A 23,907-nucleotide genomic window follows, 5' to 3' on the forward strand; every position below is an offset into this window, starting at 1 on the left:
TCTCAGTTTTGTAAATCAATTAAGCAATATCTGTGGTGTTAATCGCTAGGGGCAAAGTCCCAAGAATGTGTATAATCTGATTTTCATCCATTTAATCTTTCTTTAAATTTTTATACGACCGCAAAAAAAATTTGCGGTCGTATATTGGTATGACGTCGGCGTCGGCGTCGTCTGAAAACACATTGGTTTTCGCACTCTAACTTTAGTTTAAGTGAATGGATCTCTATGAAATTTTACCATAAGGTTCAATACCACAAAAGGAAGGTTGGGATTGATTTTGGGGGCTATGGTACCAACAGTTAAGGAATTAGGGGTCAAAAAGGGGCAAAAAATAAGCAATTTTGTCTCGCCTTGACGGAGTCAAAAAGCGAGACATAGGTATGCTGTTTCCGGCGTTGGCGGCGGTGACGGCAACGGCGGCGTCAACAATATATTAGTTTGTGATTAGGTCTAGTTCATGGTGAACCACTAGTGGTAGGTCAATGATATTTGGTATGCAGTTGTGTTAGCATTGGCACATCTCATTACCATGGAGATTATTTGGCCCCGCCCCCTCATTCAAGGTCTATTGACTTTGAAACTTTTCATAGTTTACATGTATTAGTTTGTGATTAGGTCAATTTATGGGGAACCACTAGTGGAAGTTCAATGATATTTGGTATGCAGTTGTATAAGCATTGGCATATCTCAGTTCCATGGAGATTATTTGGCTCCACCCCCTTAGTCATGGTCTATAGACTTTGAAAATTTTGCTAAGTTAACATGTATTAGTTTGTGATTAGGCCAGTTCAAGGGGAACCATTAGTGGTAGGCCAATGTTAATTGGTGTTCAGTTGTATAAGCATTAGCACATCTCATTTTCATGGAGAATATTTGGCCCTGCCCCCTCAGTCATGGTCTATTTACTTTGAAACTTTTGCTTACTTTACATGTATTAGTTTGTGATTAGATCAGTTCAAGATGAACTGCTAATGTTAAGTCAATGATATTTGGTATGCAAATTTATTGGCATTTGCAAGTATCGTTTCCATGGAGATTATATAGCCCCACCCCTGATCATGGTTCATTGACTTTGAAACTTTTACATAGTTTACAAGTTAATGTTTGTGCATAGGTTTGTTTAAAGGGAACGACTTATAATAAGTCAATGGTATTTGGTATGCAGTTGTATTAGCATTGGCACAGATTGTTTAGCCATGTACCTTCAGTCATGGTTCATCGACTTTGAATATTTGCATAACTTACATGTTAAATTATTGCTATTTTAATTTCAACATTTGCATTATCAAAATTACAAAAAGGCGAGACATATCTCTGTGATAACAGTTTATTGTAACTTCCAGACATAACTTGTGTGTTAGTGTATGGATCTGTCTGACATTGTACCACAAGGTTCCATATCACAAAGGGAATGCTAGGATTGATTTTCGGGGTAACTGCCTCCAAATTTTGGAATTAGGGGCCAAAAAAGGGGCAAAAAAAAGAGCATTTTTCTAGTTTCATGACAATAACAATACCACAAAAGGAAGGTTGGGATTGATTTTGGGGGTTATGGTACCAACAGTTAAGGAATTAGGGGCCAAAAAGGGGCCAAAAATAAGCATTTTTGTAACTTCCAGACATAACTTGTGTGTTAGTGTATGGATCTCTCTGACATTGTACCACAAGGTTTCATATCAAAGGGAATGCTGGGATTGATTTTGGGGGTAATTGCCTCAAAATTTTAGGAATTAGGGGCCAAAAAAGGAGCAAAAAACAAGCATTTTTCTAGTTTCATGACAATAACTTGTGTGTAAGTGTATGGATCTTTATGAAATTGTACTACAAGGTTCCATATCACAAAGGGAAAGCTGGAATTGAGTTTGGAGGTAATTGCCCAAAACGTTTAGGAAATTAAAGCGGCCAAAAAGGGGCCAAAAATAAGCATTTTTCTAGTTTCCAGACAATAACTTTTTTTTAAGTGTATGGATCTCTCTGAAATTGTACTGCAAGGTACCATACCACAAAGGGAAGGCTGGGATTGATTTTGGGGGTAATTGCCTCAAAATTTTTAGGAATTAGGGGCCAAAAAGGGAAAAAAAAAACCAAGCAATTTTCTAGTTTCCAGACAATAACTTGTGTTCAAGTGTATGGATCTCTCTGAAATTGTACTGCAAGGTACCATACCACAAAGGGAAGGCTGGGATTGATTTTGTGGGTAATTGCCTCAAAATTTTAGGAATTTGGGGCAAAAAAGGGGCAAAAAACAAGCATTTTTCTAGTTTCCAGACAATAACTTGTGTTCAAGTGTATGGATCTCTCTGAAATTGTACTGCAAGGTACCATACCACAAAGGGAAGGCTGGGATTGAGTTTGGGGGTGATGAATCATAAGGGGGTTCAAAAAATTTGGGGGGAGATTTTTTTTTCCTTTTTTTTCTTTAAAATTTTCCATTTTAAATTGGTTATTTCTGATTTATATATAAAAGCAAATAATAATGATATGGTTTGAATAGGTAAATTAAATTTTTTTAAGTTCTTAGACCACATTCATTCTGTGTCAGAAACCTATGCTGTGTCAAATATTTAATTATAATCCAAATTCAGTGCTGTATCAAGCTTGAATGTTGTGTCCATACTTGGCCCAACTGTTCAGGGTTCGACCTCTGCGGTCGTATCATGCTGCGCCCAGCGGAGCATTTTATTGATACTTACTTGGGACTTGTTTGATTTTTTTATGAATTTTCTGACCATATTTATACTTTTATACTTCTACCAGCTTCATTTCAGTAATCAGAAGCCTTTTATGCTAAATAATTATCAAACTGTCATTTATTATTTCTAGATTTTTTTATCAATAAAAAAATGACATTACAAATGCTTTATCCTTAAACATCTCATTGGTTGGTGGTTGTTTCAGAATCTGTAACAGTGCAGCTGATTGGTGGAGATTCTGACAAGGAAGGCAATGTTTTATTGACCTATGGAGGACAGACTGGTACCATATGTGATGACTTGTGGGACAATAATGATGCTACAGTTATCTGTAGAATGCTGGGATACAGGTAATTATGATTTTTTATAGCACAAAAGGCAGTGGTGTTTTGCATTTTTGTTAAAAGGTACCAGTAATAGCAGACTTAAAAACAGGTAAATCCTGGTCAATGTAATACAGCTTTATTCATGGTCCATAATAATAAGATTTGGCACACAAAAAGGCTCTCAAACCAGGGGGAAAAACTCATCAAAAGCTTATGATTTTGTAGATGCATGTTTCTTCTACAGAAAGAATCATCAGTGACGCTCAAATAAAAAAAGTTAAAAGGTCAAATAAAGTATAAAACTCCAATACAATACTCATGTCAGGAGCCAAAGGTCAATCTGTAAACCATAACTTGACAATCATTATACAAATCCTTAAGTCAGGTTATGTTTCAAGATAGTACTGGAGTTTTAATGACAAGGTTATGATGTGACACATCACCTGAGTAACCACTTTATTTGTTCAATGTATTCTTCCTTCATTTTTGATCAACTTGAAACATTTGAACTAAAATAGTCTTTCTCTAAATAAGAAATGTTTTGGAAATATATTTTATACCAGATGCATACATTGATGTAAAATTGATACAATTTTGGGCTTCATACATGGTTTTTCATCTCAGGATCAGGGCTTCCAAAAACATTTGAGCTAGCTGGACATTTTTTGTCTTATCCCGATTTTAATCCCTTAAGACTTAGTAACAAAAGGCAACCATGGTAATCAGTTGGGCATCATATAAATTATGATTGACACAAAAATGATATATAACTTGACTTTTGATATAAATTCGATGTTGACTTGACAATGGTAAAACACGGACCAAGAACGGGTACTTAAAATCTGTGTACGCTTACATAGCACCATTGAGTTTAAGTAGCTCTGTTATTTCTTCAGGAAAATACTTGAAATGAACATTAGATAAAGGTACCAATGATAATTTTAGGTTATGTAAAAATTCGGATGCATAATTAAATCTCACACATGTGCACTTGTGTTTTAGTTCAAACGACATGGTTCTGACTTTTTTCACTTAAAACCTTTATTACTACCTTTTTAAATTTTACATCAAATCATATTTATATACATATTTTTGATAATCTAAATCTTTTTCATTAAATTAATTAGATGCAAACCGCTGAAATTTAAGAAAATAAATTTTAATAGACCGATAAATGTCCTGTACAAAATAGTTTACCTGTCGCCTGAACAGGTAAATTTAAACTGTCAGAGAACTAATTAACCTTGACTGTAATGAGAGGGTATCAAAGTAGAGTTTGTTTTGATCGTGTAAGACCCTCAGGGGTAGTGAAGGTCGTTAAAAAAAGCCTTGTCATAGTAATTATTCATCATGTCACTTTTATGACTGGAAATGTGTGGCTGTTTAAGGCAAAAGGTCAGGTCAAAAAGATTGCATAAACTTTAATTTTTATTCCCCCACCGTAGTGGAGGGGGCATTAGATTTTACTCTTGTCTGTCTGTACGTCTGTCTGTACATCCCTCTGTATGTCCCAAAATTGGTTTCCATTCTTTAACTTTAGTTTGACTTAAATAAAATGTTATGAAACTTATACACAATGCTAATTAGCCTAATTACCACAAGATACAGATCAAGTTTGAATTTTGGTGGCGTCACTTTTAATGTTCTAGAGTTATGCCCCTTTACAAATGGAAAAATTGCTGAATCTTTCCGTTCTCTAACTTAAGTTTGCCTCAACCAAATGTTATGAAACTTATACACAATGCTTATTACCACAAAACTCAGATCAAGTACAAATTTGGGTAGCGTCTATTTTACTGTTATGAGTTATGTGGATTTATATCGTTATATGCAAGCAGGGGCATCATCTGTGTCCCATGGACACATTCCCCATTCATTTTCTCTCTGAATTATGTTAAAATGGCAAACCCATGTTATATGTCTATTTCAGGCTTGGCACAACAAGTCATACATATAATTTACTGGTCAAGTCTGGACAATACAACCGTTTTAGAAGCCTTGCTCAGGATATTATTACAAGAAAAGGGATAATTTTATTTTTTTTTGGTCCCAGCTTTGCTGAGTTGGGTGCATAAGAGTATTGTGTACCTTGCTGTTCTTTGGTATGTCAGCTTGAAAGTATTGGTACACATTATATTTATATAATTGCAACCATTTAGAGCTGAAGTTTTGATACAGATCAAAATATATTTTCAGCTATGGGAGTGCAACCAATGAGAGCCATTTTGGTATTGGAACAAATGAGATATGGCTGGATGATGTACAGTGTTCAGGGGAGGAAGGTTCAATCCTGGAATGTCCAAATGCAGGATGGAAGATGAATAATTGTGGAAGAGTTAGAGAAATAGCTGGTGTTAAATGTAGTGATGATGGTATCCATGTCACTATGAGTATGTTAATGTAATGATTGTAATCTTGTAAGCTTGAAAAATAGGGGAAAATAGAAGTGGGTTTATTTCATCAGCAACTACCAAGCCTTTTGGTAATTAGATGTTGGTGAATAAGTTTTATGATAGGCTGAGAAAGTTACTTTTACTTAAACTAGAAACTTTCTGACAAAAAATACAAAAGAAAGGAAAATTGGTATGATATACCTTGATTTGTATTATGTTTCTTTAAGTTAGAGCAGTGAGATTCTTGTTATAAACAAATATATATGAATTATGATAATTCCTAAACCATTGAGAAGTCTAAAATAAGCATAAATTACCCATCTTTATTGTGTCTTTGCTAAATTTTACAACTGCCAAATCATATAATAATGCAATTTAGTTATTAACATTTTTAAATTTTTTTTTAAACAAAATAATTTTTAAAATGTTGTGTAATTAAATTGCACTTTCTATCACTATAAACAGAACCAAGTGACGATATATACATCTTAACATAGTAGTTGATGTGTGATTGTTTCAGATACTTATTACGTAAACTTAACCTTTTCAAAAAGGACATCTCTAAAATCTTTGTAGACGTTACAGTGAATTTACATGATGGCAGCTTTGAAGGTGAAGGTCGGGTAGAGGTTACCAGAGGTCATGAGACAGGATCAGTGTGTGACGATTACTGGGATTATAAGGATGCTAAAGTTGTGTGTAAAATGCTGGGATACAAGTAAGCAGAGGCTATTACAATTGATAGAATACAGATGATAAACTTTAAAATCTGTTACTGTTTATTAAAGAGAGCTTTTTACATTATGTTGTATGGAAGGAAATGCAACCTATTGGCATTGAAGCACTCTTATGATAAAAGACTGCACAAAAGATTAGAGAACCAATGCCCAGGTTAAGGGGAGGGTTGGAAACATGCTAACATTTTAATAAATCCTGCCACATTCTGTATGTGCCTGTCCCAAGACAGAAAACCTGTAATTCAGTGCTTGTTGTTTGATGCTTTATATTATATTTGTTTTTCGTTTGTTGTTTTGTACATAAATCAAGCCGTTGGTTTCTCATTTAAATTGTTTTATTTTTTGTTATGTCAGGGTCTTTTATGGCTTATTATATGGAATAGGTTTTGTTAATTTTGAAGGCTGTACAGCGACCTATAGTTGCTAAAATGTTCGTCATTTTATCTCTGGTGGATAGTTGTCTCATTGGCTATCATACCACATCTCCTTATTTTACAAAGACTAGAGGCTTAAATATGAGTCCTTTGTAATCATGTAGTAATCACTAGTAATTTTTGGGGCCCTTTATAGCTTGCTGTTTGGTGTGAGCCAATGCTCCATGTTGAAGGCCGTACCTTGACCTATAATGGTTTACTTTTATAAATTGTTACTTGGATGGAGAGTTGTCTCATTGGCACTCATACCACATCTTCCTATATCTATTTAAACATTATATGTTTTAGTGTTGGAATAGCAGTTAAGAATGCAGGCTATGGCTCCAGTACTGGTCCTATATTATTAGATAATGTGCAGTGCCAAGGATCTGAGAGTAATATTTATGACTGTGTACATGAGGGCTGGGGTAACAGTAATTGTGGTCACGAAGAAGATGCTGGTGTCATCTGTGGAACAGAAAGGGTTACAAGTTAGTACAATTATTCTCTAAGTCATTTTGATTTTCTTCATCACTTTTTTTAAGTCATAAACACTACAGTATTTGAGTTTGTGGTTGTGTTGTCTGTTGTACTGTCCAATATGTTGTGGTAATATTTTATGTTTTATTTGATTTTAAGGTCAATATTTGCTGTAAGAAGTTTTTGAAAAGTGCTGTATTTTGACTTAGTCACATCACAAAAGATTTGACCTGACAGTAGCAAGTTGAAATTGAGTTATCAATGACATTATGACTGGTTTAAAGTTGGTTGAATACAAAACAATGAATCTTAAAATTACTCAAAGAACAGCTATTTTTGTCGAGCCTCGAAGCTCGACATAGGGATAGTGATCCGGCGGCGGCGGCGGCGTTTGCTTACTTCTTAAAAGCTTTATATTTTAGAAGCTAGAAGACCTGGTTGCTTCATACTTTGTATATAGATGCCTTATGTTACGAAGTTTCCGTCTGTCATATGTCCATTGTCCTTGACCTCATTTTCATGGTTCAGTGACTACTTGAAAAAAAAGTCAACATTTTTTGTAATGTTAATTTCTTTCTTATTATGAGTAATAGGATAACTATATTTAGTATGTGCGTACCTTGCAAGGTCCTCATGCCCGTCAGACAATTTTCATTTGACCTCGACCTCATTTCATGGATCAGTGAACAAGGTTAAGTTTTCGTGGTCAAGTCCATATATCAGATACTATAAGCAGTATGTCTACTATATTTGGTATATGGAATGATTGTAAGTTGTACATGTCCAACTGGTAGGTGTCATCTGACCTTGACCTCATTTTCATGGTTCAGTGGTCAAAGTTAAGTTTTTGAGTTTTGGTCTTTTTTTCTAATACTATATGCAATAGGTCAACTATATTTGGTGTATGGAAATATTTTATGATGTACATGTTAGTCTCGCAGGTTTTATTTGACCTTGACCTCATTTTCACGGTTCATTTCTCAGTGTTAAGTTTTTGTGTTTTGGTCTGTTTTTCTTCAACTATAAGCTATAGATCAACTATATTTGTTGTATGGAAGGATTGTAAGGTGTATATGTCTGTCTGGCAGGTATCATCTGACCTTGACTTCATTTTCATGGTTCATTGGTCAATATTAAGTTTTCATGGTTAAGTTTGTTTCTTAGATACTATAAGCAATAGGTCAACTATATTTAATGCATAAATTGATTGTAAGGTGTACATGTCTGCCTGGCATGGTTCATCTGACCTTGACCTCATTTTCATGGTTCATTGGTCAATGTTAAGTTTTCTTGGTTAAGACTGTTTCTTAGAAACTATAAGCAATAGGTCAACTATGTTTGGTTTATTGAATGATTGTAAGGTGTACATGTATTTCTCGTTTGGTTTATCTGACCTTGACCTCATTTTCTTGGATCATGTTAAGTTTATGTGTTACTTGTAGTAAAGCTTTATATTTAGGACTATCAACATAAAATCAATGGTTAGTAAAGAAGGCGAGACATTTCAGTGTGTGCACTCTTGTTTGTATAAGACATTGTGTTTATTGCAGTCATAGGATTTATTGAAGAATACACCTACGTTTTGTTAAAAAATATAAAAAATCTGCAGTTTTATTGAAAATTTGAAAGGAGGATATGATATTATGATGAGAGTCATTATTTGAAATTTGAAAATTAGGAAAATTATTTAAGCCCTTCAAAATTATGCTGATTTCATTGATAAATTAACAGGTTGCTTTAGAATAGACACTTGAGTGCCAAAAAGTCACTATGATGTCATTTAAAATATGTCAAAATTGACATTGAATCTAAAATGGCCATTACACAAGATTTTGTTTAAAGTAGATATGAGCCAAGGTTTACCCAACACATAAACATATTTATAAAATACATCTTGTAACAAAATATCTTTTTGAATCCAAAGATTCCAAGTGGCATTAAATATAAAAGTTGATATTCAGTAAACAGACTACTTAAATACAAGCTCTTCGGCGAGCTTTTCAAATTAGCTAAACTGGGCAAGGCACTTGCTCAAATGCAAATGAAGAATAAAGAAAAATTAAGCAAGGAGTAATTATATTTGACAGATACCAGCTTTATGTTTAAAAAAAAATGTTGTATATTTTAAGGAAAGGCAACAGTAGAACTTGTAGGAGGAGCCTCTAGGAATGAGGGCCGAGTTGAAATGATTTATGGTGGAGTTCGGGGAACTGTCTGTAATCAACAGTTTGATGATACCAAGGCAACCATTATCTGTAAAATGTTGAAATTTAGGTAGTTATTGACTTTAGACAGGAATACTTTATTGTTGGAAAAATGATTTAGTAAACTGGAATTTATATTTACAGTTTGACTTTACCTATGCGTCTATTGAGGACACAATTTTGGATATGTCACCTGTTTTAGGTTAATATCATATATTTTTAGCTCACCTGGCCCAAAGGGCCAAGTGAGCTTTTCTCATCACTTGGCGTCCGTCCGTAAAAATAGAACATAGGGGTAAAATGTAGATTTTGGCTTATATCTCTGAAACCAAAGCATTTAGAGCAAATCTGACATGGGGTAAAATTGTTTATCAGGTCAAGATCTATCTGCCCTGAAATTTTCAGATGAATCTGAAAACCCGTTTTTGGGTTGCTGCCCCTGAATTGGTAATTTTAAGGAAATTTTGCCGTTTTTGGTTATTGTCTTGAATATTATTATAGAAAGAGATAAACTGTAAACAGCAATAATGTTCAGCAAAGTAAGATCTACAAATAAGTCAACATGACCAAAATGGTCAGTTGACCCCTTAAGGAGTTATTGCCCTTTATAGTCAATTTTTAACCATTTTTCGTAAATTTTTGTAATCTTTTACAAAAATCTTCTTCTCTGAAACTACTAAGACAAATTTAACCAAACTTGTCCACAATCATCATTAGGGTATCTAGTTTAAAAAATGTGTCCGATGACCCGCCCGCGAACCAAGATGGCCGACATGGCTAAAAAATAGTTCATAGGGTAAAATGCAGTTTTTGGCTCATATCTCTGAAACCAAAGCATTTAGAGCAAATCTGACAGAATAAAATTGTTCATTAGGTCAAGATCTATCTGCCCTGAAATTTTCAGACCAATCAGGCAACACATTGTTGGGTTGATGCCCCTGAATTGGTATTTTTAGGAAAATTTTGCAGCTTTTGGTTATTATCTTGAATATTATTATAGATAGAGATAAACTGTAAACAGCAATAATGTACAGCAAAGTAATATCTACAAATAAGTCAACATGACCAAAATTGTCAATTGTCCCCTTAAGGAGTTATTGCCCTTTATAGTCAATTTTTTATAATTTTCATAATTTTTTGTAAATTTTTACAAAATATTTTCCACTGTAACTACTGGGCCAAGATCATTATAGATAGAGATAATTGTAAGCAGCAAGAATGTTCAGTAAGGTAAGATCTACAAACACATCACCATCACCAAAACACAATTTTGTCATGAATCCATCTGTGTCCTTTGTTTAATATGCACATACTGACCAAGGTGAGCGACACAGGCTCTTTAGAGCCTCTAGTTTTCTTTTAGAAATTGCAAACATTTTAAGGAGACTGAAAATAAAAAAATTTCTAAGAAATGTCAAATGATTTTCTGTCACCAGTCAAATAAGCTGTGATTTTCTGTCTCAAATAAGCTGTGATTTTCTGTCACCAGTCAAATAAGCTGGGATTTTTTTCTCGAGTCAAATAAGATAAGCACTGTGTACTAAAGACACACTTATGTTTAATTCAGAGATAGATTAATAATTAGTATTTTGTATATGACTACATGTGAGTCAACTCTTGGAAATTTTTTGTTAAAATCAAGAAATATCTACCAACATTTTACTTTTTTATTTCTTGAAAATAATCATTTTAAATATTGTCCCCCAAAATTGGTAACAATTTCTATAGAGATGTTTTTGATGTGTTTGACAAAGAATTAATTCCCCTTCTATAACATAAATAATAACATAAATACCTGTAAGATTGTTAAAAATGTTTATTCTATTTTTTTTAAAACCTAGTATAGTGACTTTGATTCCTTTTAATTAATTTCAACTTATTGAACATTACAGTGCTGGAAAAGTTCTGCCTACTGGTAAATTCAGTGCTGGACAAGGAATGATTTGGGCTGCAGAGAAGTGGGAATGTCTAGGTACTGAGGATAGAGTAGATGAGTGTACTAATTTCCCAGGTATAAAATCCAGCTGTGACCATACACAAGATGTTGGTGTTTTCTGTCATCATGAACCTGTGACCACAACCACCACCACCACCACAAAGAAACCATCTACTACATCTGATACAAAACCAGGTTTGTTGGTAACACATTAGTGTGACCTTTTTATACGACCGCAAAAAATTTTTGCGTCATATATTGGTCGTTGTCGTCTTCGTCGTCCGAAGACACATTGGTTTTCGCACTCTTACTTTAGTTTAAGTGAATGGATCTCTGTGAAATTTTACCACAAGGTTCAATACCACAAAAGGAAGGTTGGGATTGATTTTGGGGGTTATGGTACCAACAGTTAAGGAATTAGGGGCCAAAAGGGGCCAAAAATAAGCATTTTTGTAACTTCCAGACATAACTTGTGTGTTAGTGTATGGATCTCTCTGACATTGTACCACAAGGTTCCATATCACACAGGGAATGTTGGGATTGATTTTGGGGGTAATTGCCTCAAAATACTGTTAACCAACTAACTTTTGCGAGTGATTTATTTTTGCGACTTTTGCGAATAAAAAAACAACGCGAATATAAATCGTCGCAAATATGTAAAACTTGGATGTTTCCTAATTCAAATACATCAAGAAAACTTGAAAATCACGAACTTTTATCACAGCGAAGTGGACTAGAAAGAGCTAAACGCGAAATAAAGTATCTGCGAAAAATAAGTTGGTAAAAAACAAGCATTTTTCTAGTTTCATGACAATAACTTGTGTGTAAGTGTATGGATCTTTTTGAAAAATTGTACTACAAGGTTCCATATCACAAAGGGAAAGCTGGAATTGAGTTTGGGGGTAATTGCCCAAAACGTTTAGGAATAAAGGGCCAAAAAGGGGCCAAAAATAAGCATTTTTCTAGTTTCCAGACAATAACTTGTGTTCAAGTGTATGGATCTCTCTGAAATTGTACTGCAAGGTACCATACCACAAAGGGAAGGCTGGGATTGATTTTGGGGGTAATTGCTTCAAAATTTTAGGAATAAGGGGCCAAAAAAGGGGTAAAAAACAAGCATTTTTCTAGTTTCAGGACAATAACTTGTGTGTAAGTGTATGGATCTTTATGAAATTGTAATACAAGGTTCCATATCACAAAGGGAAAGCTGGGTTTGAGTTTGGGGTAATTGCCTTAAACGTTTAGGAATTTGGGGCCAAAAAGGGGCCAAAAAACAAGCATTTTCTAGTTTCCAGACAATAACCTTGTGTTCAAGTGTATGGATCTCTCTGAAATTGAACTGCAGGTACCATACCACAAAGGGAAGGCTGGGGTTGAGTTTAGGGTGATGAATCATAAGGGGGTTCAAAAATTTGGGTGGGATTTTTTTTTCCTTTTATTTTTTAAAGGCAGTGCTTTAGTGACTTTCTGGTTGCCGGGTTAATCTGTCCTTCCGCGATGTCCGACATATCTACATGGGGGGTCACTTGGCCATAATAAGATCCGGAAATGTTGATTTCTCTCCTGTTCTTTTTGTGATATAAAATGTTTTTCGTTTCATTTCATTTACATTGGGAAATAAAGAAACGATCACTGTGTTTTGTTAGTTTTAAAAACAAGCATTTTCTAGTTTCCAGACAATATCTTGTGTTTAAGTGTATGGATCTCTCTGAAATTGAACTGCAGGTACCATACCACAAAGGGAAGGCTGGGGTTGAGTTTAGGGTGATGAATCATAAGGGGGTTCAAAAATTTGGGTGGGGATTTTTTTTTCCTTTTATTTTTTAAAGGCAGTGCTTTAATGCCTTTCAGGTTGCCGGGTTAATCTGTCCTTCCGCGATGTCCGACATATCTACGTGGGGGGTCACTTGGCCATAATAAGATCCGGAAATGTTGAATTCTCTCCTGTTCTTTTTGTGATATAAAATGTTTTTCGTTTCATTTCATTTACATTGGTAAATAAAGAAACGATCAGTGTGTTTTGTTAGTTTTAAAAAACTTTTGATAGATTTGTATTTTGCATTATAAGCAGTCAACCGATTGACAAACTAGAATTATTTGAATTCCGTGTAGAAAGAGGTCGGGTTAATTTCGAGTGTAATCTGCAATTTGAGATGTTTTTAAATCATTTCAGTCGTTGATATAATAATGAATGGTCGACTGAATATGAATTATATTACATATTATACAATTTAAAGCGCATTTCGGTTTATGCACATGAAGCCGTAGGACGTTATTGTTTTCGATTTCGGTATTAGTTATGTGTGTTGTCTACGTATAAGCTCTTATATAATTTCCCGCCAAAATGACCGACTAACAGCTATGGGAAAATAGTTCAAAAACGTTCCATATGATAAAATGCAAATGCATAATTGATCGTAACTTTTTTTGATAATTATTTCTCAAAAGAGAATAACATTATTATACGAGGATTTGTCTAAATTTCTGCACTTCCGGGCGCAGTAATACGCAAATTTTGAAGGTCGTGACCTTTTTCAGTATCGCTTTAGTTTCGCATCTTTTAGCTAGTTATTGTTTGAAAAGAGCGTATAACTTTCATCAAATATTTTTATGAAATATGTATTGAAAATTTTAAATGAAATTGTTTTTTTAATTTGAAAATTTGATAAAGCTATAATATCTTCAATAAAGTTATACGAAAATAAAGCTTAAAATACGCGCTTTCATTTTATGTTGATTTTAAATGTGTAAACAAACGGGCGAAGGTGACAAATTTAGTCAGAACTCGAGATCGCTCCTAAATAACGCTGTCCATCTTTCATACCGCGTGTAAATTTCGAAAACATCGCTGAGTTTAAACATTCGTAAGGTATGTGTTTATGTACAAATGTTGAATAAAAAACAGATGAAATTAATCTGCAAATCAACTCATCATAGATACCAGGACTAAATTTTGTATATACGCCAGACGCGCGTTTCGTCTACAAAAGACTCATCAGTGACACTCGAATCCAAAATGTTAAAAAGGCCAAATAAAGTACGATGTTGAAGAGCATTGAAAACCAAAATTCCTAAAAGTTTTGCCAAATACAGCTAAGGTAATCTTTTCCTGAGGTAGAAAAGCCTTAGATTTTCAAAAATTCTAAATTTTGTAAACAGTTCATTTCCAAATGATGCTCTTTCGATTGCCGATTACAATTTTCGTAAACATATTTTAAGGGGAAAACAACTAAAATAGCATTTTAAAAACTTTATGCAAAAATCGTGACGTCTAACAGAAGGTTACACTACACATACACCAGGCTGGAGAGTATGTAAACAGAGACAGAACAATTAAGATGGATATAGATAATTAAAAACATTTAAAGTGTACAAAATAAAAAAAGATTCATTTCACACAATTAGTTGGTGGTAACTCAAAACACTGCAACGGTTCAAACTGGGTCAAGTCTAGTCCAAATAATTATGACCTCTTGAAAGGCTATTATATTTTTTTTTCTTTGACGACATCGCAGGAAGGCGTCAAAGCAAAAATTTAAAATAGCCTTCCAAGTCGTCATAATTATTTGCACTAGGTCAAGTCTAAAATATGTAAAAATATCCACGTCATTTTATGTAGAAAGTAACGTATGCAATACATCTACCATTTTCTCCTTCTTTTTATTCGTCGTCTTACCAGACAATGTTCATCTTACTCATCAACACAGGTTGTATGTACGTATCTTTTCTCGCGAAATGATGTTCTCTTGTTCATTATTAACTTTATTAATGTGTAATTATTTCTGAAGGCAGCAATTCTATACTGTAGAGTAGTACAATTTAAGTGTTACTAGAAAAGAGAAGATATATTATTACACAAGGCTCAATTAGTATTTTTTTTTATCCATCAAGACATGTAATTTGACCTAAATTGATACACACGCACTCGTGAATGCAAATTATCCGACATACATGCCAAGATTCAGTGACTGTGATAGCAACAACAAAACCAATAAAGAACGTGTGACATTGCTAGCTTCCTAATAAGAGTAAATTAAGTACAAGCGTACTATTGTAGTATTGATTAGAAGCAAGTGATAACTTCATGTCTTTCTAAAATACACATACAAAATATAATAGGACCAAGTATCCTCATAGTTGACAATACACCTTATCGCTATTTGGAAATCTGTCCCGCTTGACCCGAGAATCTGTCCCGCTTGGACCTTTGATGCATACAACAATCACTTTTCTATTGTGGTGTCAGATATTTTCTATTATGACGTCAAAATTTTACAGGAACTTTGGTGATGTCCAGAAATGGCGGACAAATAGCGATAAGGTGTATTGAAAATTACTAACACTAGTTATTGATCTATCTTGGAAAAAGTTTCTTGGAGTTATACTTGGAAATACTTTATACTTGGAAAATAAAATTTTGATTGGAGTAATAGTTTCTAGAAAAAGTATTGTCATGCTCATAAACATCAAAGTGCACTGAGGTTTAATACCAACATTCTTGTTGGCATACTTTAACATGAGCTGTGTTGCATATACATGGCATATAAACATTTGTTCACCGTATTTTTAAAGCTGTGGAATCCAAGGATAGCAGTTAAATACCATCATACATATATAAAATGATAGATAGACAAAGTCAGCTGTGCACGATAAGTTTAACAGGATTATTCTACATAGTTCTATGGTATCAAATCAAAAGTTTATATAAAAGAAAGAAGTCAAAGGTTTCCCATCATAGTTTAGTTACATACATTTTTTTGTACCTGAGGTTGTTGAATATAAATCATTATACAAATAAGGAGATGTGGTATGATTGCCAATGAAACAACTATCATCCATACTTACTAGTAACAAACCACATTTGCAAAGTTGAATAAAATACAGTTGATAACTGGTATTTATTACTAAAAAGAAAATGCCCAACTATATTAAACAGTATTTGACTATAAACATAGATAAACAAGGTACAAACTGGGCATAATGCACTAGTTCATAAACAAGTGAGAACAATCACCTTCATATAATGCTCAGACATTGCTTCATAAAACTTGTTCAATATCATTAGAGAACTCTAAATCTTAAATACTGAAAGCCACCTCTGATAAGTACACTGTACCATGCAAGATGATGATATAACTGGACTAAAAATACCCACAACCTGTAATTAACTGCCTTTACAGCGCTTTCGCGCTTTGATCTTTAAATTTTTCCATTTTAAATTGGTTATTTCTGATTTATATATAAAAGCAAATAATAATGATATGGTTTGAATAGGTAAATTAAAAAGTTTTAATCTCTTAGACCGCATTCATTTTATGTCAGAAACCTGTGCTGTGTCAAATATTTAATCACAATCCAAATTCAGTGCTGTATCAAGCTTGAATGTTGTGTCCATACTTAAGCTTGCCCCAACTGTTCAGGGTTTGACCTCTGCGGTCCTATCAAGCTGCGCCCAGCGGAGCATTTTATTAATTGTTTCTAGTCAAAAGTAAAATAACAAAAATACTGAACTTCAATGAGAAATCAAAACGGAAAGTCCCTTATCAAATGGCAAAATCAAAAGCTCAAACACATCAAACAAAGGGAAAACAACTGGATTATTCCTGACTTTGTACAGGTATTTCCTTATGTAGGTGGGTTAAATCTGGTTTTATAGCTAGCTAAACCTCTCACTTGTATGACAGAAAATTGGGTACAGCAGTCAACATGGTTATAATCTTAATCACTATAAAAAAAACAAACTATGTCAAAAGTAAATTAAACATAAACATATCTAATATAGACTGCAGTACTGATTTCAAAGGGAGATTATTTTACAGCAAAATGAATGATACGTAATTGTAATGACAAGCAAAACAAATGAGTGTGACTTTTTACTTGATTTTAGACATAAGTAAATACATGCATATGTAGATAAGTGATATTGAATATGTGTTCTTTCTTGATAACTGTAGTGCTTATTTCAAAGGGAGATAATTTCACAGCAAAATGAATGATATGTTATTTCTATGCAAAGCACTGCTAAGATATGCTCTCTTCCATATCATGTTTTCATAAAAAAAATTAATTAGACACAATTAAAAATCCAGAAACCAAAGGACAAGGATATATGTGAAAACAGTTTTAGGTTCAATCAAATCCATAAGAAAAATGCCTAAATTAAAAAAAATCAGTGAAATGGTTTATTTTAGCATATTCGAAAGGTTTTGTCTTTTGAGAACATATACCAATAGTGTATTAATGAATTATTTTAACAATGTTTGGAACAAATTACTTATATACTGTCATTAAGATAAAAATGTTCATATCCAAGTCCTGCATTTTTGAAAATTCTTGAAAATCTGTTGAATCAATAAAATCTAATTAAGAAAAAAGAAGTCAATCACAGGAACTGGATGGTACATGTAAGAATACATTTGATTAAACTGCAAGTGCTCTTTAGTAACAACCTTTCTCTATTGACTAAAACTATCAAAAGTTGATCAGTTTGAAGAGATGATTTCAAACTGCATTCGAAGAAACATTTTAACAAATTAGTTTTGTGAAAAGTCAAAGCCTTTCAAATATGCTTAAATAAACCATATCGCTGAATTTTTTTGAATTTAAGCATTTTTCTTTTGGATTTGTTGAGCATAAAATTGTTTTCATAAACATCCTCTTCCTTTTTTTTTTGGTTTCTGGTTGATAGTTGTCACATTGGTAATCATATCACATCTCCTTATTTGTATAAAAAATATTTTAGTTTCAGGCATTAAGGTAGAATTAGTAAATGGAAATGCACCAAACAGAGGCAGAGTAGAAATTATTCGCAATGGTGTAAGGGGCACTGTTTGTGATGATAGATGGGATGACAATGATGCTACTGTTATATGCAGAATGCTTGGATATAAAAGGTAAATCCAATTAATTTGCCTGTGATATATTATGATTGGTTTTATTTGTAAGTTTTTAATGTGTTAATTAGATTTTTCCTTGCAGGTGGTCCCAATTATAATCTAGAGGTCCCTCTACATAAAGACCATTACAGTGACCAAATGTAACTAAGTGTTCACACTTCCAGTGAAGTTATGTGTTTCCTATTTTAATTTTTAGATCACTTTGATATACAGTTCCCATTAGCCAAACAAGGTTATCAATATATTTCAAGGTCAAATTTTGTTACCTTCACCTCCTTAGTGTACTTTACAACTGAAACTTAATCAAAGTTGCACAGACTTGACAGGAGCAATTTGTCCTATTACCCTTTATTTACTTCATTCTTATGTGACATTTATTATATCAGAACATCGATCAACGATCTTATCAGAAGCAATTCTTAATGCTGATTGGATCATTGAAAAATATAACAATGAAAACATATTAAATTATATTGCAAAAACAACTTGATATAGGTTCTTTAGTTAATTTCTCCAGAGGGAGATCAACCACTTTGGAAGTGTATAAAGTTGACGTATAATTTACAGAGGAGGAACAGCTGTATCAGAAGCTATATATGGAGAAGGATCTGGTGATATTATACTGGATGATGTTGAATGTGATGGGGCAGAGACTTCTATAGAAGAATGTACTCATTCAGGATGGGGTGTCAGTAATTGTCATCACACAGAAGATGCTGGTGTCAGATGTATAGCTGATAAACCTACAACTGGAGGTGATGACTGGCAGGCCACGTTTGCTCCTGGTGAGTATAGATGACACAAAAACATCAGGAAATGATTCCTGGCTTTCAACATTCTCTGATGGTGAATATAGATAATAGACAGAAGGAACTAATAAGTGTCAGTCACATTTTGTCCTGGTGAGTAAAGATGATACTCAGACATCTAAGAGTGATGACTGGAAGGCTACAGTCTCACATGGTGAGTAAGGATGAAATGGTAGGCAACATAAAATGATGACTGACAGACAACTTTCTCTCCTGGTGAGTATAGATGATACACATACAACAAAAACTGATGACTGGGACACTTCATACTCTCCTTGCGAGTATAGATGGTATACAGACAACAGGAACTGATGACTGACACAATACATTCAACCCTGGTGAATATAGATGATATACAGACAACAGGAACTGATGACTGGCACACTACATTCACTCCTGGTGAGTATAGAGGATATACAGACAACATAAACTGATTACTGGCAGACTTCTTTCTCTCCTGGTGAGTATAGATGATAAACATACAACAAAAACTGATGACTGGGACACTCCATACTCTCCTTGCGAGTATAGATGGTATACAGACAACAGGAACTGATGACTGACACAATACATTCACCCCTGGTGAGTAAAGATGATATACAGACAACAGGAACTGATGACTGGCACACTACATTCACTCCTGGTGAGAATAGATGATATACAGACAACATAAACTGATGACTGGCAGACTTCTTTCTCTCATGGTGAGTATAGATGATATACAGACAACAAGAACTGATGACTGGCACAATACATTCTCTCCTGGTGAGTAAAGATGATATACAGACAACAAGAACTTATGACTGACACAATACATTCACTCCTGGTGAGTATAGATGATACACAGACAACAAGAACTGATGACTGGCACACCACATCCATGTCTGGTGAGTATAGATGATACATAAACAACATAAACTGATGACTGGCACACTACATCCATGTCTTGTGAGTATAGATGATATACAGACAACAGGAACTGATGACTGACACAATACATTCACTCCTGGTGAGTATAGATGATATACAGACAACCGAAACTGATGACTGGCACACTACATCCATGTCTGGTGAGTATAGATGATATACAGACAACAGGAACTGATGACTGACACAATACATTCATTCCTGGTGAGTATAGATGATATACAGACAACAAGAACTGATGACTGGCACACTACATCCATGTCTGGTGAGTATAGATGATACATAAACAACATAAACTGATGACTGGCACACTACATCCATGTCTTGTGAGTATAGATGATATACAGACAACAAGAACTGATGACTGACACAATACATTCACTCCTGGTGAGTATAGATGATATACAGGCAACCGAAACTGATGACTGGCACACTACATCCATGTCTGGTGAGTATAGATGATATACAGACAACAGGAACTGATGACTGACACAATACATTCATTCCTGGTGAGTTTAGATGATATACAGACAACAAGAACTGATGACTGGCACATAACATCCATTTCTGGTGAGTATAAATGATACATAGACAACAAGAACTGATGACTGGCACATAACATCCATGTCTGGTGAGTATAGATGATACATAGACAACAGGAACTGATGACTGGCACAACACATTCACTCCTGGTGAGTATAGATGATATACAGACAACATAAACTGATGACTGGCAGACTTCTTTCTCTCATGGTGAGTTTAGATGATATACAGACAACAGGAACTGATGACTGACACAATACATTCACTATTGGTGAGTATAGATGTTATACAGACAAAAAGAACTGATGACTGGCACACTACATTCATGTCTGGTGAGTATAGATATACATAGACAACAAGAACTGATGACTGACACAATACATTCACTCCTGGTGAGTATAGATGATATACATACAACAAGAACTGATGACTGGCACACTACATCCATGTCTGGTGAGTATAGATGATATACAGACAACAAGAACTGATGACTGACACAATACATTCACTCCTGTTGAGTATAGATGATATACAGACAACATAAACTGATGACTGGCAGACTTCTTTCACTCATGGTGAGAATAGATGATATACAGACAACAGGAACTGATGACTGACACAATACATTCACTCCTGGTGAGTATAGATGATATACAGACAACAAGAACTGATGACTGACACAATACATTCACTCCTGGTGAGTATAGTTGATACATAGACAACAGGAATTCATGACTGCCAGACTACATTCTCTCCTGGTGAGTATAGATGATACACATACAACTTGAACTGATGGCTGTTACAATACATTTGTTCCAGATGTTTAAAGACTATATACAGACATGAGAAACTAATGAATAGCGAATACTTTATTTTTTCATGGTTAGATAATATGATAGTCATTAGACTAGTTCCTTTTGTTTACTTGTAAACGGGTAAACTAAGTCATGGCTGTTGTTCTTGTGTCACCATGGATTGGTTTGGAAATTATTTTGCAGTTGTATTTCTGTATTTTAAGGATTATAAATGAGACTTGATCATTGCAAGATTTTGTATCCATTATGATTTTAATGTTTACTATTTGTATTATTTGTATTGTATGATATTTCAGTTTTCTGAAGGAGGTTAATCAAGGATAGTTGTTTAAGTGTGGAATATTAGTCATGATTTGACCCTCTGTTTAATTTAATTCAATCAAGTTAAAGATTAAAATAAGATTTTTTTGTTCAATCATTAATGAAAGTGAAATAGTGAAATAATTATTCGCTTTAAGCAGGCAGTTTAGTTCAATTTTGTCAAAATAAGCTAAGAAACATCACTGATGAATTATTCAATTGCAAGTGAATAATTCAACCTCATTGAATCCGTATTCATGTGACCTTCAATTTAACCCCTTAGCTAGAGATTAGTTACACATGTATATGTCATGTTCAGCCATTAAAAGGAAAAGAATGTCAAAATTGAAAGTGAAACAAAGGTGAACCACTTCGTTGACTGATTCCATCCACAAAAAATCATTCTTGTATAGGTAAAAACGATGATTAACCTATTTTTTAACCTATAACATGAAATCAAACAGACCTAGAAAAATTCAATTGCACGTGGTCACAATCTATTTGTTGTCGAGCCTGTGACTTCTGTCACAAAAGCAAGACATAGCGATCCTACATTCTGTCAGCAGCCGCGGCTTCTACAAATATTCACTCTGTGGTTAAAGTTTTTCAAATTTTAATAACTCTCTTATACTATCCTGCATTTCAACCACACTTGGACAGAAGCTTGTTTATGATCATAAGATAGTATCCAGAAGTAAATTTTGTAAAAAAAAATGCTGTTTATCCATATTTTACTCATAAATGGACTTAGTTTTTCTGCCAGTTAACATTACATTCACTCTGTGGTTAAAAGTTTTTCAAATTTTAATAACTTTCTTAAACTGTCCTAGATTTGTACCAAATTTGGACAGAAGCTTGTTTATAATCATAAGATAGTATCTAGAACAAAATTTTGTAAAAAAAAATACTGTTTATCTGTTTTTTACTCATATATGGACTTAGTTTTTCTGCCAGTTAACATAACATTCACTCTGTGGTTAAAGTTTTTCAAATTTTAATAACTTTATTAAACCATCCTGGATTTGTACCACACTTGGACAGAAGCTTGTTTGTGATCATAAGATAGTATTCAAAAGTAAATTTTGTTAAAAAAAAATCCTGTTTATCCATATTTTACTTATAAATGGACTTAGTTTTTCTGCCAGATAACATTACATTCACTCTGGTTAAAGCTTCAAAATTTTAATATCTTTCTTAAACTATCCTGGATTTGTACCAAAGTTGGACAGAAGCTTGTTTGTGATCAAAAGCTAGTTTCCAGAAGGAAATTTTGTACAAATTTATTTCCTGTTTTTCCGTATATTACTTATGAATGGACTTAGCTTTATTCCAGTTAACATTAAGTACAGTCTGCAGTTAAAGTTTTTAAAACATTTATTAGATTCATAAACCTTCTTAGATTTTTACCAAACTTGAACAGAACTTCTTACAATCAAAAGATATAGTATCTAGAGGAAAATTTTTAATAATTTTTTCCCCATTTTTGTTGAGCCTGCAACTAACAGCAAAAGTAGGCGAGACACTGGGTTCCACAGAACCCTTACAAATTTTATTTATTTTTATGTTTATTTTGGGTTATGTGACTGCGGCAGTCTTCAGAGGTCATTTCGATGGATAATTAGATGGCGTCTAGACTAAAATACACACAGAATGTGGATATATTTTATCGAGTCCATGCATTGTTAATTGTTTATTTCACACTTATTGTAATTTGGATATACATTTTAGTATGTTATAAATCAAATATGAGAATTTGAGTCAAATCGGTGAACATGAATTGGACAGCTAATGCCCCTTTAAAACAAGAATTTTAAAATCTTGAACAATTTGATTGCTGTTATCATTCAATGTAACTTGATTTACACAGATTGGAAATTTCTGTTGATTTAAATTCCTTAAAAACTTAAAACTACAGGCAGTAGTGGATATCTGAAAACTCATTTGTATTTATTGCATCACATCTCCAGTTATTTGAAAATATACTATTTAATTTATATATAATATTTAATGATTATCTTACAGATTGTGGGAAACGTCCAATAGAAGACCGACACATTAGAAAGAAAAGACAGACACCACATCTTGGAGAAGCTACTGTACTTGAGCGTCCACAACCAGCTAAAATAGTCTATGGATCAGCAGCGGAATATGGAATGTACCCTTGGCAGGTTGGAGTCCGGAAGATTTATTATTATGATTATTTTTCCAGAAAGAAAATCTCCAGTGTATGGTGTGGAGGGACAATTATCAATAAACATTGGATTCTCAGTGCTGCTCATTGCTTTGATGGGTGAGTATTGTATTCAGAAAAGGTACCATGATAGATTGGTGATAGAGTTGAGTGGTTAGCTATGTTTTTATATATTTTGTCTCGCTTTGTTGCCCTTATCATATATTATCATGCTTGAAATAGCATCTATTCAAGCAGCTGAATC

The 23,907-nt window shown here is 33.8% G+C and overlaps 1 protein-coding gene across 5 annotated transcripts in view; it reads left to right on the forward strand.

Moving 5' to 3' along the window:
* Positions 1-23,907, forward strand: part of LOC127709817 (deleted in malignant brain tumors 1 protein-like) — a 127,522-nt gene that overhangs the window by 89,008 nt on the left and 14,607 nt on the right. For all 5 annotated transcript variants that reach the window (XM_052215472.1, XM_052215471.1, XM_052215473.1 and 2 more), the window contains 9 exons: positions 2,899-3,043; positions 5,216-5,409; positions 5,989-6,130; positions 6,872-7,053; positions 9,172-9,316; positions 11,139-11,377; positions 17,925-18,075; positions 18,646-18,863; positions 23,495-23,762. In XM_052215472.1, coding sequence (XP_052071432.1) covers positions 2,899-3,043; positions 5,216-5,409; positions 5,989-6,130; positions 6,872-7,053; positions 9,172-9,316; positions 11,139-11,377; positions 17,925-18,075; positions 18,646-18,863; positions 23,495-23,762 — 1,684 coding nt within the window. The remainder of the gene's footprint in view (positions 1-2,898; positions 3,044-5,215; positions 5,410-5,988; positions 6,131-6,871; positions 7,054-9,171; positions 9,317-11,138; positions 11,378-17,924; positions 18,076-18,645; positions 18,864-23,494; positions 23,763-23,907) is intronic.

The sequence above is a fragment of the Mytilus californianus genome, unplaced genomic scaffold (genome assembly GCF_021869535.1).
Source record: "Mytilus californianus isolate M0D057914Y unplaced genomic scaffold, xbMytCali1.0.p SCAF_7, whole genome shotgun sequence".
NCBI classification, from domain to species: domain Eukaryota; kingdom Metazoa; phylum Mollusca; class Bivalvia; order Mytilida; family Mytilidae; genus Mytilus; species Mytilus californianus.